This window comes from Pieris brassicae, chromosome 5, assembly GCF_905147105.1.
Source record: "Pieris brassicae chromosome 5, ilPieBrab1.1, whole genome shotgun sequence".
Taxonomy (NCBI): Eukaryota; Metazoa; Arthropoda; class Insecta; order Lepidoptera; family Pieridae; genus Pieris; species Pieris brassicae.
The window spans coordinates 5,246,784-5,265,616 of record NC_059669.1 but is presented as its reverse complement, the minus strand read 5'-3'; the positions used below and the strand labels follow the sequence as shown (position 1 = coordinate 5,265,616).

The window sequence follows — 18,833 nt, the reverse complement described above, 5'->3', positions numbered from 1 at the left end:
ATATATTTCTGTACTTGAACTTTGATGAACAATACAGTATTATAGTAATGGGAAACAATTCATTTAGAGGTTTAAATTCATGCCGCTACCGCCAAACTACACGGCGCTGTGCTGTAGATTTATTGGCGATAACTGATGCCTAACCAACAACGTAAGGTTACATGGACAATACAGAGTCATCTCTTCCGTGATTTTATTAAATAGTTCCGCATTAATCAAACACTTGTTGCTTGAATATTAATAAACTTGATTGGTCACTCATAACTTATTGGGCTACAGGATAACGGTTTAGACATGATAATAATAATAATATGGGTGCCTAACAACCCTTTGTCATCTAATTTGGAAAAAATAAAGTACATATATATTTCATATAAGACATCATTTTTCTTTTAAGGAATTTAGAATCACTCCCAAATACAGAATGATGAGTTTACAACGTAGATTTTGGTATACATTATTTAGTCATAAAATAAGGCGAATCCTACACATCTATTTGGAAACTATTTGCCAAGCTATTGGAATTGGAACAGATTATAAATATTATCGGATACTAAATTCGGCGTCCAGTCTGTTCGAGACCTTTAAATTTCGAACAGATTGGACACCGTTGACAATAGGCGTGGTCTTTAATAGTATTCCTGTCATTAAAACGTAAACAAAAAGTTACCTATATCGAGCACGCGGCGCTTTAGCTTTGTTTTTAACTCGCGGGTCATTGATTCCGTGTCATGATTCGCCTACCGTAAAGTCCATCGTTTGCAACGGGCATGTTTTATTCATTTTTACCTTTGTTCTTTATTTAAAATTATTTTTCCCTTAGTATTTAAATGCGGATTTGCATATAACTTGTAGAGTAAAACTCGTAGTGTCTCGTGGACACTAATCATTCCTGTTATCGCGACAGGTTCCTGGATGAATACCTATTTGCATATAATTAAACATACTGAATATATATGGCCGTAGAGATGTTCATTGTAATGGTATTAATTTTTATGATAAAGAACGGTACGAGTCGGCTGACACATTCAATTAGTTAAAACCTATTTAAGGAAGCGTAGGACGAAGTGAATATTCAAATCTTTAGTAAATGTTAATTGAAGTGCATTTTTTAATTGACGACTCTCAGGCTTATCATTGTTAATCATCTCTCCTCCAAACGCTTATTAAATTCATTGCGAAGACTTCGAATCCATTAGGTAACTACTACCTACAAATTATTAGCTTGTAAAGGTAATTATTACACAAATTAAAGGCATCATTGTGTCTGGCCCTCACCTCAACACTAATAAGGGCAAGAATAGTGAAACTTTAATACTAGACCAAAAATAGGTCATGGTTAAGGTAGATTACGGATAGATTCACTATTTCTACTAAACTAATATATATATATATATATGTTTATTTTTATAAGTGAATATTGATTACCATAAAACAATAAGCAACCACTAATAACTGTCAATTTTACAGATGCCATGGGACTCCTCAGAAGAGCAGATGAACGCACCCCGTGAAATGCGCATCCACATTCAGCGCGTGATCCCCATCCCCAATATTTCAGCGCAGTCAGCAAATATGGGCCCCTTCGCACCACCACCAGTGCCACAGAACCAGGAACAACAAGAGGTAATTTATACTAAAGATACTGTAAAAAAATTCTTTACAATAATCAAAGCAAAACAATTTTAGCTGTTCGTTTGTCTCGCCAAAACTCGACAATGGCTGGACCGATTTGGGTTATTATGATTTTAAAATATTTGTGGAGGTTCAGGGAAGATTTAAATGATGGGAAACATAAATAATAAGTAAAGAAAAATCTTTAATCCGACAATTGAATTTTCCAATAAAAACGCGATTTCCGTTTTAGTAATAAAAAATTGTCACTTGGTTGTCATATATTTATAGATGCCTTCAGATTTGTGTCTCATAGCTGTAGTATAAGGTCCGATCTCTTTAGTTTGTTTTTAAAAACAATATTATGTTTTGACACAAAGATCTGTAGATTCAAAGTTCACTGGTTCAGCTAGAATTACAATGTGTAAGATTTAGGAACCCTTTACAGTAAAAAATACCTGTGTCAGGGTTCCCCACTAATGACTGATTATTTCTAATCGATTCCCACGTATTAACGTAAATTTGTTTGTAATTTGTTGATAATTGACTAAAAGATGAAGAAGATTTCTTTACATTAATATTTATTCGATAATAGTCACTACTAAAACAAAGCTATATAATTGAACATAAAATGTTAAATGTCTGATTTGAGTTTAATTTTAACGAATGTCACTACTATGCCGTCATACCCAGAAACGCGCTTAGATACTTCTTCCGGCCGCTAAAGATCATTTCTTGAAGATATAAACAACTAGGGCCGGCCAGTCAGTTGTTAGAGTATCGAGTATCCTCCCTTTAGGTTGGAGGAACTGTTTACCTTCGTGTCGCCACGTAACGTATCCAAATGAATTCGCGCACGGAGTCTAATGTCCATTTCGATTAGCGAACTACGAGTACGTGGAAACTATTACTGAGCACTAGTAAATTCGCAAGCACAGGTTCACTTTCTAATTTCCATTCGAAATCTGCGACACTTTTACTTGATGAACAGGTGTGTTAGAAAACTATTAAGGGATTAAGATTGAAGAATTTAGGTTACTAATAACTATCTATTATTAAGAGACTCTTATGTTATTGTCTTTTTAGCGTATGTACCCAGAGGAACAAATGGGTGCGCCCCGCGGCATGCGCGTGATCGCAGTCCCTGCCCCCCAGAACATGGCCCCACCACCAGAGTCCATGGGACATTTCGCCCCACCCCCACAGGCCCAGCAACAAGACCAAGACGAGGTAAGTTCTTCATCATAGTTTTATGTATTTTTTTATAATAAGTATGTCAGTGACACGAATGTCAATACAAGTACGCGAGGTACATATAACTTCTTTCGTTAATATAGTTATTATATAACTATAATCACATTTTTTTTTCGCAATTTAAATCAACCGTAGTTCCAAAAATAACTGGACATATCGTGTTTACAGTTGGAAATCTTAATTGAAATTTAAGTACACAGCAAAAATATATGACTTAATCATAAGCCGTTAATTCATATCAGATATCGGAACAATAGAACGACAATCAAACGTTGGATCCCGTTATATTATCTGCTTCCACATCAGTAATTACCACCACTTTAGTACTTTCATTTTAAAAGCGTATTTTGTATCTTAATTGAGGCAACGAAAATATAAAGAGTTCGTTTTGGTTAATGCATTTGACATAAATGTTGTAATATTTTAAAATATCATATTAGGAAGAAATGACTTCATATGAATGATTTTTGTCTATATCTTTACCAATATTATAAAGAGGAAAGATTTGAATGTGTGTAACGAATAAACACAAAAAGAAACAAATTTAATATATATATATATATATATATATAAAAGATAGATTGAATGATACATTTAATTCTTATCAATTTAAAATGGCAGTAGTAATACGCACATTTAATAACAGGACAAATAATATCGCGTGACGTCTATTAGCTTAGTAGTCAATTAGTAACGATCAAATCAACTTCCAAAATATATTAAATTAAAATGTTTCTTAGCCTTTGTTTACGAAGGGTACAGCCGTGTAATTTAAGTTATCTTCAAAAGTTCTAGCTTACAAGTAGAAACACAATAACATTTCCGTATCAAAAACGAACAAACGCAGGGTTAGTACAAAGGGTTTTCTAGCAATCAATTCAACCAGTCTCCTATTACCAATATGAATAACCTGTGTTCTCCACTTTTTTGTTGTATGGCATTTGATGCCATAGTAGTACGTAGAACATTTAAAGTTTTATAAAAGTAATTAGATTACCTCCATGTTTTAAAGTTAAAAACGATAAGTTTCGAATGATTCCGTTGCAGACGCGGAGCTGTAACGTGAAGCAATGCCTCAAACATCACGCCTATCGATTTTACATCCTCTTCTGACCTATTTTTGATAAACCTATAAATTGCTAAGGTTTTCATGCCACTTCGCTCGCTATGTTAAACGATTATCAAATGATGTGTTCCATCATGATCTACCTTGTCTTATATTGTCTTTTAATCCATTCAATCTGACTGAAATTGTCCAAGAAGTTTCTGGAAAATTATAGAATTCAGCTTCGATATTTATAATTATATTAAGAGAATGATTAAAGAAAAGATAAGAAGGTCTTTGTGATATGCATTTACATTACAACTTACAGTTATGTGCTTCATAAATATCTTTGGTTGTGTCATTTAACATTAGTTTAGCCGCGCGAAGTGTTAGGACAGTTCTTACCTTAATAGTTAAATCGTCAAAATTAATTTAGTTTTAATTCTCTTAAATTGTTCGAGATATTTTCTATGTTATTGCACATCAAGTTAACAAAAACAAGACAGTATATTTGTTCATAGTATTTTGTAAAGTATATGAAATATAAGAAATGATAAAATTCTTCAATCTTCCGTTAACAAGATTTATAATTCAATACATAGTGTGTACTCAAATTTATGATGAACAAGCTCTCAAACATAATATAGGCTATATTAATTAGAACAAATGCTTTATTAAATATTCACAGGTATAAAATACAACATTAGTTTAATAAATATTACCTAATCTTTCAGCATCCCGCTGTTCTTCATCAATTTGTCCCACAAACTGCACCTACGCAAGAATTAGAACAACCTGAGGTATGAAAACTTTCCATTTAAAACATAATCACAAGCTGTAATTTAATCCCTTAATATTGGAATAGTCGTAGAAATATGTCTGTTCTATCTGCCCTACATGGGTTAGTCACGGGACTTAATATCCAGAAAATCAATTTTAGCAAGAAGAATTTAACTCGGCTGAAGCTTAGTTACACAAAAATCTAAGAAAAAATATTTTCTACATTGTTTTTGATGGAATATTCATAAAAATATCGACCATTGTAGGCAATTACCAAATCTTTAACGTTTCATTATTTCACAATATTTGTATAAAGAAAATTTTTGCTCAAAATTTCTAAGCCGATAATTGACTTTGAAAGCAAGTTTCCGCACGAGCTTTCCGAACCTACTTAACCGAAAATTGAGTACGATAGTAGCAATAAATCGATCATAAAATGAGTGCTAACAACTTTAAGCTAAGTTATTGGCACACTTAAACGATTTATATTCGATGCCTGAGGCTTAAACTAACATTAACCTGTGTAGAATATAAGTTGGACCTATGTTTTTCCCAATTTATTTATATAAGTTTATAAAAATTGATTATTTCTTGAGCTCCAACATATAGCCTTGTTAAAGTGTGTAGCTATTATTTGAATAAATTCGCCAGCTAGGAAAATATGTTCCCAAATATTACATCAATTAGTTATAAGCTTTATAATTCCTACAACCTATCTCAAAAGCACATCGATAAAACTAACAAAAACTGTACAAATTAAACCTGACAAACTATTATCTTATACCTTACATATTAAAACCAGGTGCAGAAGATGCAAATGGAAGGCAGCCCGGTACAAATGAATCTCCCGTACGACCTTACACAGGACGACCTGAGATTGATCCATCGCACGGCGCAGGACGCTATTGACAATCAACGTAGGGAACAACAAATCGACAATGATATGCAGGAGGTGAGACTAATAACTATTTATGACTCATTATAGTCGTCAAATTTCTTTATCAATCACTAATAAAGTATCTATAATACAGTTGGCTAAACCAAATGCCTTTTTACTCGTACTATATTATCGTATTTTCTAATTACGGTATACCATACAAATATGATTTGTAATTAAAATGATAATAAATATTTTTTTCAAACTAGCAGTATAAGAAATCGTTCTTTTCTACAGCTTTCCGATTGGTAATTTAAAAGTAGGTACTTCAAGATAATGATGGGGAAAATAAATAAATTATCATATGAATCGTGGTTGGGTTATAATAAAAAGTTTGTACAAATTATGGCGTAAGACATTTTATTTGTCATTGTAATAAATTCATTTAATTTGATAGCCGTTTAAGGCAATCTTTTGTTAATCTTAGATAAACTCTAAAGTTTTTTTATAGTTTATGTGTAGTATATATTCCCGTTTTTGCCTTATTGATATTTATGATATGGTATCGGGTTAAAACGGACCAAAGTAAATAGTCACTGTGTTTTTACTCTGTCAGTGGTCTATGTTCAGAAGACGGTATTTGATTACTCGCGTTCCTCGGACGACCCCGCAACGCCGCCTAGCAACTTAAAACGTAAATAAATAAACAAAACTCTGCAATACACTATATATACTGTACAGATACATTGAACGTTTACACAGGCCGCAGACTGGCTATTTACAAAGGACGTATAATATGTCCCATACAATAGCCAGTCTGATCAACTATATCGTGTATACGAAGATACATATTTCAACGCAAACGAAGTCACCAGTCCATATAAATTATTTCTGTGACAAAGCGTCTGTCTACTTAACCAATTACCACACGGCAAACTATTTTCAGAGGTTCACTCATATACATAGTTCATTTCAAAGATATTCAAATTGTCAATATTGTTTTATCAATAACAGCGATCTATGTAGTCTGAACAAATTATAATAATTTAATAATGGAGTGGCAAATAGCTATATTTGATGACTTGTTAAAAACCAAGTCTCGCAATTCACTTACTCTATCGTACTAAGTTATGAGATCCATGTAATATCCAAATCGGTAAATTTATTCAGCCCCTACTTAAAGACCTTCTGTCTTAAGTTATTGGCCTAGCAACATCTTATAGTGACCATGTCAATATTAAAAAATCTTTTATATTTCAAATAAATAGATTGACTTGGCCATCGCATGAAAACAACGTAGTTTAGTTTTTCTTTGACTTATCCACTCAACACTAATTATATTATAAATTTGAATTGCTATGTCTGCTAGAAGTGCCTTAGTGTCAGTCAGTCAGTGATTGAGTGACATAATTTTGAAACTTTGATTTTAGTTACTATTCTTAAACTACTGATTCAAATTGAATGATATTTGAAAAATACCATGATTAAACAATGCCTGCTTGGGTTATCGTTTTACAGTTCATAACAATCCTGAACTGTCTCGAGAACAGGTTGGGCCGTGCCACTTTTGAGTGCGACTAATACTTGTGAATACTTTAAAATAAAAACTTCTCTATTGATTTTAAAAAGAAGTCGTAGTTAAGAGCCCGGCTGTGCGCCAATGAAATTTCTATGTGGCATTTATCATTCGCTTGTACGGCGAAGAAAAACATCGCGAGGAAACCGACATGCCTTAAACCCAAAAAGTTGCAATGTATCAGGCACAGAAGGCTGTTCAACTATTTGCATATTACCAAATGATTATGAAACAGAAATACAGAAATCAAAACTTAAAAGCTAACACTATTTGTATCTAATATTTAATTAATTCCATTGTTAATGTATCTGATATTGTTAGAACCATACTTAAAATAATATGATAAGTTAATGGTATAATAATTTCGGATTATGTAGATTTTTAATCTTAGATAGATTAAGTACCTGAATATGATGAAAAAATTAAAGGACTGCCCTTAGAAAGCATAGACAGTTATTTTTCATGAAATTCTATATAAATCAGATCTGTTTACGATAAAGCAATTCTTATAAGTAAGGTCGCTAGGGAACGGATGTAATAATTTATTTATGCTAGGTAAGGAGGATGAAGAATATAATAAAGGAAATTTCCCACCCACGCTTACTTACGGTTTAATATGAATTATTAAGACTCGACCATATTTAATATTTTATATAAAATTTACGTTTTATTGGATATCAATTAAATATTTAAAATGTTCTTTATTTGCTTTAAAGGTACATTATAAAGTATAAATTAAAAGAGTATATCATAGCTATATCAAACTAGTATGCAAATTTCAAGATATATGTAATTGAAAGAAATTAAATTATGTCATATTCTATGTTAATATGTCACTTATAATCGCAGAAGTCCCTCCAATTGTAAAATGACAGTAGTAGGTAGAAGTTATAGTTTCTTGTCTTCAAATATTTAAATAGGTATTTAGGTAATGAATTCTCAATTTAGCTTGGAATATGCTTATTTATATTGATGATGATTAATTAAATCAATAATGCAGTAAGTATTCTGGAATATTAAGTTATACAGCGCGTCTTTCAGGTAAAGACAATAATGAATACTCTGGCGGCCGCTGCTCAAGCCGAAACCGAAGAGTCTCATAATGAAGAGCAGCAGACAGAAGATCAGTACCAACCTCAGGAAGCGCCTGCTCAGCCCCCACGCGCACCACGCACGCTGCTCCTGCCACAGGACATGGATGGCAGGCCGCATTGTATGTACTATGTATTTTTATCCTATAAATTATCTATTACTCAATAGATTTGGAGTCACTCTTACTGTGCATTTAATTTTTTTGATTTCAAATTTCAATGCAAAGCGTAGAAATAAATATTATATTTTTATTTTTTAATTTCTATAACCAAACTGTTAAAGCACTGAGCCTATAACTTCCTTAACTTAGTAGTCCTGGACTCTAGTACTAGACATTTAAATGAAACCAATTGTCACTTTTTGCAATCTTTGTATCCAATACAATATTATAAAACAGGACAAAAATTTTATACGTCATCTTTACATAAAGAAATACTTCGTATAGAATAAGTTAAATTCCTCATAAAACACATCAGAACGTGACTTTAGTCAGTTATACACCATATGTATGAAAACCTATTTCCTTTGTACACAAAATAACACAATATAGTGTAGAAAAATATCCAATTAGGACCATCGACTAATTAATAATAAGACAATGTATATTCTTTATAATCAGATTTCTTGGAATATATAACAATTGAAATATTTTCAATTAATAAACAATATCTTATAGTATTATAGTAAACGTGAATGAACAGCAGGATTAGTTTTAATAATTAAAATAATGTTAATTGTTATTTATTTGATGTGTGGATGTGAATATTTTTTATTGTCTTATATACATACAATAATTATGTTAAAGGTTGTAAGATACTTGAAATCAAGGTTCGGAAAGCTTCATTCTACGCATTAAAACAATTTTTTCGTTTTATTTTTAAATTTTATAAGACGTTATCTTTTTATTGAATAGTCATTTTTAATATCACTTTTCTTAAAATTAATATACACACAAATCATGACGTAACTAGTAACTACGTGTAAAGCAAAATTATCTATACTACCGTTAAACTCGATAATTCCAAGAACGGCTGTTTCAAATTCAAAACAGTGAAGCCATGACCTGTCGCTTATAATTATAACCACTTATTTAAATTACTAATATAAATTAATTTTCACAGATATGCAGCCCCGCTCTGTCCGCAGCGTAGACGCTTTGGTGCCGCGCGAAAAACGCGTGAAACGCTGCGCTTGCAGCTGCGCTTAAGTTAATACCGGTAATTAACATTCCGTCCAATAAATACATTTTGTTAAATGGTTTCGGTAACTGTAAATAAATTGTTATAAATACCGGTGGTTTTTAATTTGTACTCGGTTCCTGCCGAACATTTTCTTTCAGTATTAGACTCAATATTTATAAATCTAGTTGTATATCATTGTTATAGTATTATGGGCCAATAATTAATATGATTCAATGTTAAAAATGTTTGAATTACCTACATTTGTGATTTTAAATTAAATTCTAATTAGTTTTAATGTTGTTTTAATTACTAATCCAATTTGTATGTTTAGTCTACAGTGAATTTCGCATTTCTTGCACTTTTCCAGTGTTTATTAATTAGATTGCCTAGACAACGTCGCCAGTTGTTCTCTTTATTATTTAAGTTTGAGCAATTAAGTGCTATAATAATGAATATATAAGATTCCGAGAGCTCTTGCTACATATAGAATGCGCAATACGTATGTGAGGAACAAATTATTAATTTAGTATAAGAATTGCAAGGGATTTCGATTTTAGGAAACCCAAAAATACGAATAGTATATTCATACTTCGACAGCTGTGAGTGTAATTACAATATTTTATAATGAAACTACAATATTGCAGTGATACCTATTAGTAATCGATCTCTTTAGTCAATCTTCAGAGAATCATAAAAATTTGTGTACACGGAATAATGTTTAAGAAAACTACTTTTAAAGAATGCCCCAATACAAAAATTATCAATCAATATTTATTGTTCTATGATATAATATAATACACTACATAATCTGTACAAAACATTTTTATAATAATATTTTAGTTATTTCTTACAAACAATCAATAGAATGTATGAGACAATTGTACGCTTTTGTTTTTTAATAAATGTAATTTAGAGCGATATACTCATAATCATACTATACGTGTTTTGTCCTCATTGATCTCATTAAAATATAATCTCTTTTACGCATTTAAATTTGAATTCATTATATCATTTACATACATAACTTTTTGAGTGCTTTTTGTTACTCTCATACTCTCATTATTATAAAATAAACAGAAAAAAATATTCTAAAACTATAATCATATATTCTTCAATTTATAATATTTATTCTGAATAACGTTTATCGTACATAATTATCTTAATAGTCTTGTTAGGAAACAGGTATTCTTAGTGGATCACCCAAAGTCCCCGAAGGTTGCTTTGAAGTTCCAACTAATCGGCAAACCTATTTTCCCTTACAGAGGTCCGAATAGTAAATTACTAAGTCAGAGTGTGTCAATGCAGTGAGCATTAGATACTGTAGAGAGATGTTTTTGTTTATTCCATCAGTCAACATTGAAAATAGCTTTTTAGTCTTTAAGTTCAAAAAGGTTATACTACATTGTTCACAGTATGAGATTTAGAACCCGCAATATTGTTACGAGCCTTTAACAATAATATAATATACAGACAGACAACTAAGAAATCTAGTATCAAGCCTAAGATAGCGGTAAGAAGGATGTGGAAGTAATCTTCACTCCATAGCTTTTTTACATCTTCACTTATCGTATAAGCATTTATAACCAAACATACCAAAAACGTTATAATTGTTAAATCTTTGGCATAATATCGAATCTTATCAGTTAACACTTTGTACAAGATATTGAGATATAAAGCTGTCCCCACAATCATCACTGGCCATCTCAATGCAACACAGATTATTAAATAGAACGTCCAACAGTCAACTAATTTTGTGTACACAACTAAAGTAGCATACACCGCTGCAATCGGGATCGGTATTAACCACGAGTAGCATGTCATTTTGTAGAAATCACTCTTATTCACTTTCACTACAACTATAATAAGACTCTCGTACATATGTTTGATGAAGAATATTATTAAAATTAGTATCACAAAGAAGGAGTAAATATGTATAGTCAACAATAGGTCGTTTGTGAACGTATCTGGCGTGAATTCAAAAATGTACATATTCACTAATCTATTCAAAAGATGTGCAATGGTTAACTGAATTAATAATTGGTTCCTGAAGTTTCTTCGCCATCTTTTAAGTGTAAATGTGGCCACAACTGATACTACGACCAGCAAGGAACCTAATACACAATCCGAAATAAGGAGGGCACCGAAAACTTTTAATTTTTCTCTTATAAGATATTCATCATATTCGTTTATGTATATTTCTGAATTATTATCGTGTGTCATTTCGCCCATTTTTTAAATTCACTTTGTATTGATCGTAATAACTAATAACACGTTCCACTTCACATAGAGAACTAACGAATAATTAATACAGGAAAATTATGTTCAATATTATTCATATAGGAATTTTGTGGTTTTATGTATACGTCACATTATTAGGGTTTATACTACGTACATAACGTATATTATATTTTAACTAAAAAATTGTTGGTAGAATAATAATCCAGCTGCCGTTCAACCTTATATGGGTCTTGGCATCAGGTTACTAGAAGAGGTTTATTGTCCTAGATCTAGTATGGTTTAGTCAACAAAATGTCTTGTTATAATTTTTACATCTAAGTACCGGTAAGAACAGTGATAGCCTTATGTCTAACAAAATCTTCCTTTCTTGTGTTGGATACGAATGGATTTTATATGTAATTGATATTTTCATACGGTACAAATAATAACTACGTGACAAAATGTTCAAAAATCGTGTGTATGTACTGAGCGCTTGCCTATAAAGAAAATAACAAGTGAACGTCATAAGCGACGAATAAATGCAGCTAAGTGTACACTTTCTCAACTTTAATTTATAGAATGCATATGGCCGTTGGTCGATCGATAGTTTTTAAAATATGGGTCACTTTATGACGCGGTCCAGCCAGGTGACGCGTTAACTTGTGTGCGTACATTAATAGATATAATATATGCACAATATCCTTAATATCTCGTTAGCTTTGGCCGACGTAAAACATTAGGCCTACTGTGTAAAGAAATTTTATACGGTATACTTTAACGTTAATAGAATATAATTAATCATAATAGGGTGTGTCGTAATTTTTATACACATAAGGTTAATTTAATTGACTATGTGGTGTAAATGGCACATAAATGTTGTAGCCCGGAGCTCATTTTTTTCCATTTCCCTCAAAGTAATTATGGTATGGGTTAGAAAACTGTGTTTAGTACGTGTAAAAATATTGAAAAAGAAAGCACGCTTGATGACCGATTTTTTTCATTTCTCTGCAAAATGTCCTATCAAATAACTCCTAAGTGAAGAATAAAGACTTACTAGTAGTACTCTCGTTATTCTAATATCAGAAATGAGAGTTAGTAATCCGTCCTTCCAATGGGTATCTTGAGAATTGAGCTATTGTTTATAACAAATCCTCCTTTCCGCTTCAAATCTCTGCGTTGACTTTCTTTAAGTCCCTTGAGTGCAAAGCCATTATAACTTGAGTCCTTTTGGGCTGAAATGTTCTAAGATGATCAATAATTCAATGCAAGGTTGAAAGCGGAATTTCCGGTTAACGTATTGAGAACGTATTTCTTGAAGAAAAACAAATTCCTAAATGTCAATATAACTTGTACCTTGCGTTGGATACTCGCAAATAAAAGAACTAAAACATAATAACTATTAACAACGCGACATTTAATTTAATTTATATTTAACAAATGACAAGTACATTTCGTAGAGTTTCAAAGAGAGGCAATATAAATGTGAGGAGCTTAATACATTTTGCAAATGGGAATTGTTAAGGTGTATGAGAAAACAACGGGCCTTGAGGGCAGAGGAATATGAGCCCTATAAATCAACTCCGCTTGTGATAAATTTGAATGTAACAACTGACTTTGTCACTTTTGATATTACAAAAGTCTTGTATTTTATGCTTCAATAGATCAGACATCTAAGTACCTATACTGCGGCTATATAACAGAGTACCAGGTCAGGTATAAAACAATTTAACGTTTACCAACTTAAACACCATATTTAAAACGTATTTTCATATACATTTGTCGCGCTCCTGACAAGGCTACTGTAAGCTGTTGACACACTTAAACTGTGTACGACTATTGCTTATGTGTGTAATAAATAAATAGTACAAGAATGTGCTTTGCCAAATTTAAAATTGAATCAATTATCATGCCTTGTTTGAATTGTTCATATTTAAGTCATTTTTTTATTAAACTAAAGCAATTAGTCTTTAATTCAAGTAGCGATTTGTTTTAATAAATGGCGACGCTTCGTCGAATGGAGTAATCGTGATCAACTTATGTTTCAGTATAAGAATATAGTTGCTTTGCAAGCCAATATAATTTAGTAAAGTAAATTTTGTACCTCATTTGTGTCACCCGCTTACTAATTTGTGTCACTTGTTACTCATTTTACAGCAAGTGTCGTAGCACAACACAAAATTCACGTTAATTACTTTACGTCATCAATTGTTATTTAATTATATGTAAAATCTAGCTAGTTAGGTAGCTAGGCAAGCATTTAATAATAAAGTAAAATTAAAATATATAAAGTCTAGCTGAACATCGTGGGTTCGGTTTCCACTCAAGGTAATTTATGTTGACACGCGCTAAAGGCCTTGTACAAAGTGTTACTTGAAATAGTTCAAATGTCTCAGCCCTATTGCATCAAGTTTAATGTTATATTTTAATGTAATTTATTAACGTAAATGTAAACTCTAAGGGTAAAATTCAGAACGAGGCATAGCACGTACTCCTTTATGTCAAAATCTAATACATTTTTGAATACGTTAATCAACTTTTTTCATTTACATTCCGGTAGCACAGTAACAGAGAATTGAATTAGAGCGCGGGAAAAAGCAATGTGAAAAAATATTTTTATCTATTAAGTTTACGATCTGTCACATTAAACACCCGACATGATAAATGATAATCAATATTGGCTTTTATCACCAACTAATAAAGATTAACGAGCTCCACACATTTAAGTAAACTGTAGTAATATATATTGTTTATAGGTAAGGGCTCTTAATGAAGTATTTAACACATACTTCCTACCTTATACTTACTTGTTAGGTGCGAATAAAAATTAAAGATATAATTCATACTAATAGATTATCCGATTAATATTGTCAATTGCAAATAAAAAGCATTTTCTTTTGAACTATTAACTTAGTATAAAATAAAAATAGACTCGATACAAAGTTAATGAATACTTGAACTAAATTAAGTTTTACTGGCTGGCAGAATTAAGCCAGGTCTTTATAAAATTATTACGAAAATTATAAGAAAAACTTACAATATGCATCAGATGTATAACAGAGTACATAAAATCTATGTATTTCCTTACATGTAATAAGGTATTAAATATCCTTGCTGTAATAGTTATATAATCTTTTATGAATTGCGTGACTGTTAAATTTCTGTTAATTTTGAGAATATCGGTAATAACAGGAAAAGTATAATCAAATACATTCAATAATATATATATTTAATATTAATGTTTTCAACAAATCATCAACATTATAAACATGAACCGTTATTCAAAATTGTAATGAAAGCTTTTGGCATCACCTGTCGCATACACAATCAACAGGAAGCGTATCCGGGCGAGGCTCGAAGGAGCACGCAGGCTGCCGCCCTGCGGGGAAGCCAGTCGCCGCCCAACCGCCCTAGCGTTCGACCTCACAACCCGCGCTGCGACCGAGTTTAAATTGCACATTCATCAAAGCTCTCTCATTCACTAATCATCTAAACTAAACGATGTAAAGCTTGGTGACGCTGTTTACGTTGAAAAGATCGAGTGAGGTAAGTAAGCGTTGTTTAATCTTCATTCTCTTTTTTGTTTTGAAAACTTATATCCTATGATATTTACGTAAGATTTTTTTAAATTTATTGTGATTACGCAAAACATTGCTACAGTAACCTATAAATGAGTAGATAATCAATGTCTGTACGTGAACGGTTTACGTAATTTGTAAACATAAACAGTGCGATAGATATTATTTGTAAGCAAGTGCGCAATTTTTATAATAAAATTAATTATTTATATAAAAAGTTGAATTGAAGTTTAATAATGTCTTAAAACGTATAATTTTCTTACATTAGAATATTTCCCTAGTAATTGGAAGGCGCTGTGTTACAATAAAATTCTATTAGCTGAAAGGCGCACCTGATCTTCGCCAATTCCATTAAGAAATGTCTGCAAAAATTAAAGTAATATGTATCATCGAAATAAATATTAGAGCTCCCTTTATTATAATATTTTAACCTTTCTAGGTTGAAACGAATGACTGGTACGATAATGTTTTTACAAATCGAAATTTATGGAGACGTACATTTTTATAGAGGAACTATCCGTAACAAATAGTTCTCCGTTATTCATACTACAACTACAACTACAACTATAACATTCTTTTCATCTTTTATCCTTCTATTCATATATATTAATTATGGTAATTATATTATGTTTCTGCTACAAAATAAAGAAACTTGATTGACATGTTACTATAAATATGATTTTAAAACATGCACAACTTGAGAATAACACATAATTGAATTACGTGTTTATAATCAAAACACGATTTTTTTATCCATTAGCCTGCAACTCTATTTAATTACAACATGAGAAGTAAATGATTTTACTCTATAGCGGAAAACAGATGTTTCATTGTCACACTTGTTATCGGCTCCAAACTTTTATCTTTCAATAACATTTGTTTTATATGCAAACAGCAATATGGGTGATAAGTCTTAATGAATCGGGATTGTTTACTTTAACAACAATACTCAGGGCGTAGGGCGTAGGGTTCGCAACTTTTTGGCGTACCTTATTGATTTAGGCCTCATTAAGAGCTGAAACTTTACCTTTTCATGATATTGTTATATCCATTATACGTTAACGTGTGTTTATATCTTACTGTACTATGCAATTCAAAGTCTTAGGCTGAATCCACGGTCAAATGGTCGATCAAAAATGCTATAAAATATCTCAATTACATACTGCTAAGTGATGAAACTTACCTACAATCACGGATATCACGGTTTCCTGGTAAATATACGTTTATAACATTTATAGCTACTTCTGTAGAAATAATATAAGAAGATATTTTAATAATTAAAACAATATATTTCCTATATTTCGAGACATGACTTGGAGTATGTTTATCTCTTCTTAGTTTCTTGCATTCGCAACTTTAAAACATTGTTCAAAACCTTTGATAACAAAGAAAACGTTCTTACCTACTACTATGATATTTAAGTACTTTTCCTACGTTTCAGTCCTACTTTATGTGTAAAGGTTATTCAGCTCTTGGTACATTTCTTAATGCAATATAGAATTTGAAGTCAACCATTATTTGCAGTCAATACATATATTAATAGTATCAATATAAAAGGTTTGAAAATTCATAATTTAAATTGTTACAATAAAGAACAATGTTAGACTTACAATTTCTGCAAAACTGCGTTGTGTTTTTTCAAAGTAAAGAAAAAAATTGTTTTGTCAACAAAATATTGAGTACAAAAGTAGAATTATAAGGTAAACTTACAGCTTAGACTTTATTAATAATTGCTTATATTGTCACGTATTTGTTACAATTATACCATTTATGGACAATGTTAGCAAGGGTTTCAGAGTTGAAAGAGATCTGAAAGAAGCGGATCTTGGTTTTGCGCATCACATAAACAAGATATGCAAAAAGGCTTACTGAAATATGGGGTTCATATTGCAAATAGCTTTAACCTTGAAGTATTAGTGCAATAATAACTTATACAATGCTTTAGACAAAAGTCACTTGGTGTGCAATGCAATGTGAATAAGAAGCTCCATATGAAGCTGTATACAGAAACATGTGCATTATTTTGATATAATGTAGAGATTGAGCCAATCTGGGTACTAAGTAAAAATGTTCCGCGCCAACTTAGCAAGGCGCCACTCAAGCGATACATACCTGTTATTAATAAGGTTTCCAGGGAGATCTATTTGTTTGTACTCTGACATCTTTTTTTATTAATGGGAAATAAATAAATAAATGCCATAATCAAAGGTTCTATACTCGAAAAACAATACAGTTTGGAAGAACAAAACAAACATGATGAATAAAACAGACGCGGAAATCTATTTGCCCCATTGCTCTTTGGGGAATTTACAGGACTCAACTACTACTTTTTAAATTTAACTCCACCTACTATCGTTCCTACTTAGGAGATTGACTCTGTTATTTTGACGTGATTAATGTATATTTATTATCCTCAAACCCTTATCTGCTGTCTCTTACAAGTGATATACTTAAAGCTGACTTATAGGGGTACCTTAATGTAATTGTTAGCCAAATTGACTGCTTAAGTAGTGTCATATCTTATCAACACAATGTTGTAATTGTGGGCGTGTTTTGTTCACACGTCTAAAATGGGCTTTGTTCGAAATTATTTCCAAACTGTTCTAGTTTAAAGGGTCATTGGGAAAACAAAGCTTTACTAATTATTCGTGGTCGACATAACGAATAGACCTTTGCCGGCCATCTTCCAATATTGTGACTAAGAGATTAACCTCGCACACCGGCCGTAACTCGAGGCTTAATGGAATTACTTCTATATTGTAACTATGGTTACTCTACAAAACTACATTTTTCAAGTGAAATTCTAGTCCCTTTTACTGATTTATGAACTGTGTGTATATATCACTAAAATTATATAAAGAAGAACTTCATCTCCGATCATGACGTCATTTTTGAGAACAGTAGAAATCATACAGTAGATGAGAAACTAATCACTATTATGAACGTTAAATGTTAGAAAATTATAGTTTTATAAGCATATATCGACATTATATTTTGTACGTTGTAGGAGGTTATAATTATATTTTGAATTTAAAGTGCAGCAACTTCCAAATACTTCAATAATACCACAAAAATGTCAACAGCATTGGAGTTTTCATAACTGTTGTGATTTCCAAATATAATACTTTGAAGTCAAATAGGTTTTCATGATAATGAGATGATTTATCAAACTTTTCCTCTTTCCAGGTACCCTACGAATCGGTTCGAAAACAATGTGCAAATAAGATTTGGGTGTTTCGTTAAAAAGTGACATTTGGTGACTTATGCGCATAGTGTAAGCACGATGAGTTTTCTATCATCCTTAAGCCAATATGTGGCGGGAGTGGCAGACAGTGTGGCCGGATTGGCCCTATCTCCGCGCCGTGTTCCGCCATCACGTCATCGGTCAGCTGAGGAGTCACAACAACAACCGCAATCCTCAGCTGCAACCATGAGAGGTAAGTTTCATTTATTTTTAAATACGATACATAAAAAGAAAGTCAGTGAGCGACATATCTAGAAATTTCAAAGTATGTAAACAAATATATTCATACTTACATTCAATTTTGAGTAATTATGTGATGTTTTGTATATGTGATGAAGTCCTTTTGGCTTTTTTAAATCTAAATATAAAAATTTAGAG

The 18,833-nt window shown here is 31.7% G+C and overlaps 2 protein-coding genes across 3 annotated transcripts in view; both read left to right on the top strand.

Annotated features, from left to right (window-relative positions):
* The window catches only part of LOC123709618, a 38,466-nt gene extending 28,752 nt beyond the window's left edge, over nt 1-9,714 (top strand). Inside the window, exons 7-12 of one of the 2 annotated variants that reach the window (XM_045661060.1) lie at nt 1,471-1,626; nt 2,701-2,844; nt 4,648-4,713; nt 5,496-5,645; nt 8,176-8,359; nt 9,360-9,714. In XM_045661060.1, the coding sequence (XP_045517016.1) occupies nt 1,471-1,626; nt 2,701-2,844; nt 4,648-4,713; nt 5,496-5,645; nt 8,176-8,359; nt 9,360-9,445 (786 nt within the window). In that variant the 3' untranslated portion in view covers nt 9,446-9,714. The remainder of the gene's footprint in view (nt 1-1,470; nt 1,627-2,700; nt 2,845-4,647; nt 4,714-5,495; nt 5,646-8,175; nt 8,360-9,359) is intronic. The other variant, XM_045661061.1, reaches the window with a different exon arrangement.
* A 5,413-nt stretch (nt 9,715-15,127) lies between these two features.
* The window catches only part of LOC123709739 (BAI1-associated protein 3), a 63,966-nt gene continuing 60,260 nt past the window's right edge, over nt 15,128-18,833 (top strand). The window contains exons 1-2 of the mRNA XM_045661265.1: nt 15,128-15,179; nt 18,398-18,648. Coding sequence (XP_045517221.1) covers nt 18,495-18,648 — 154 coding nt within the window. The 5' untranslated portion in view covers nt 15,128-15,179; nt 18,398-18,494. The remainder of the gene's footprint in view (nt 15,180-18,397; nt 18,649-18,833) is intronic.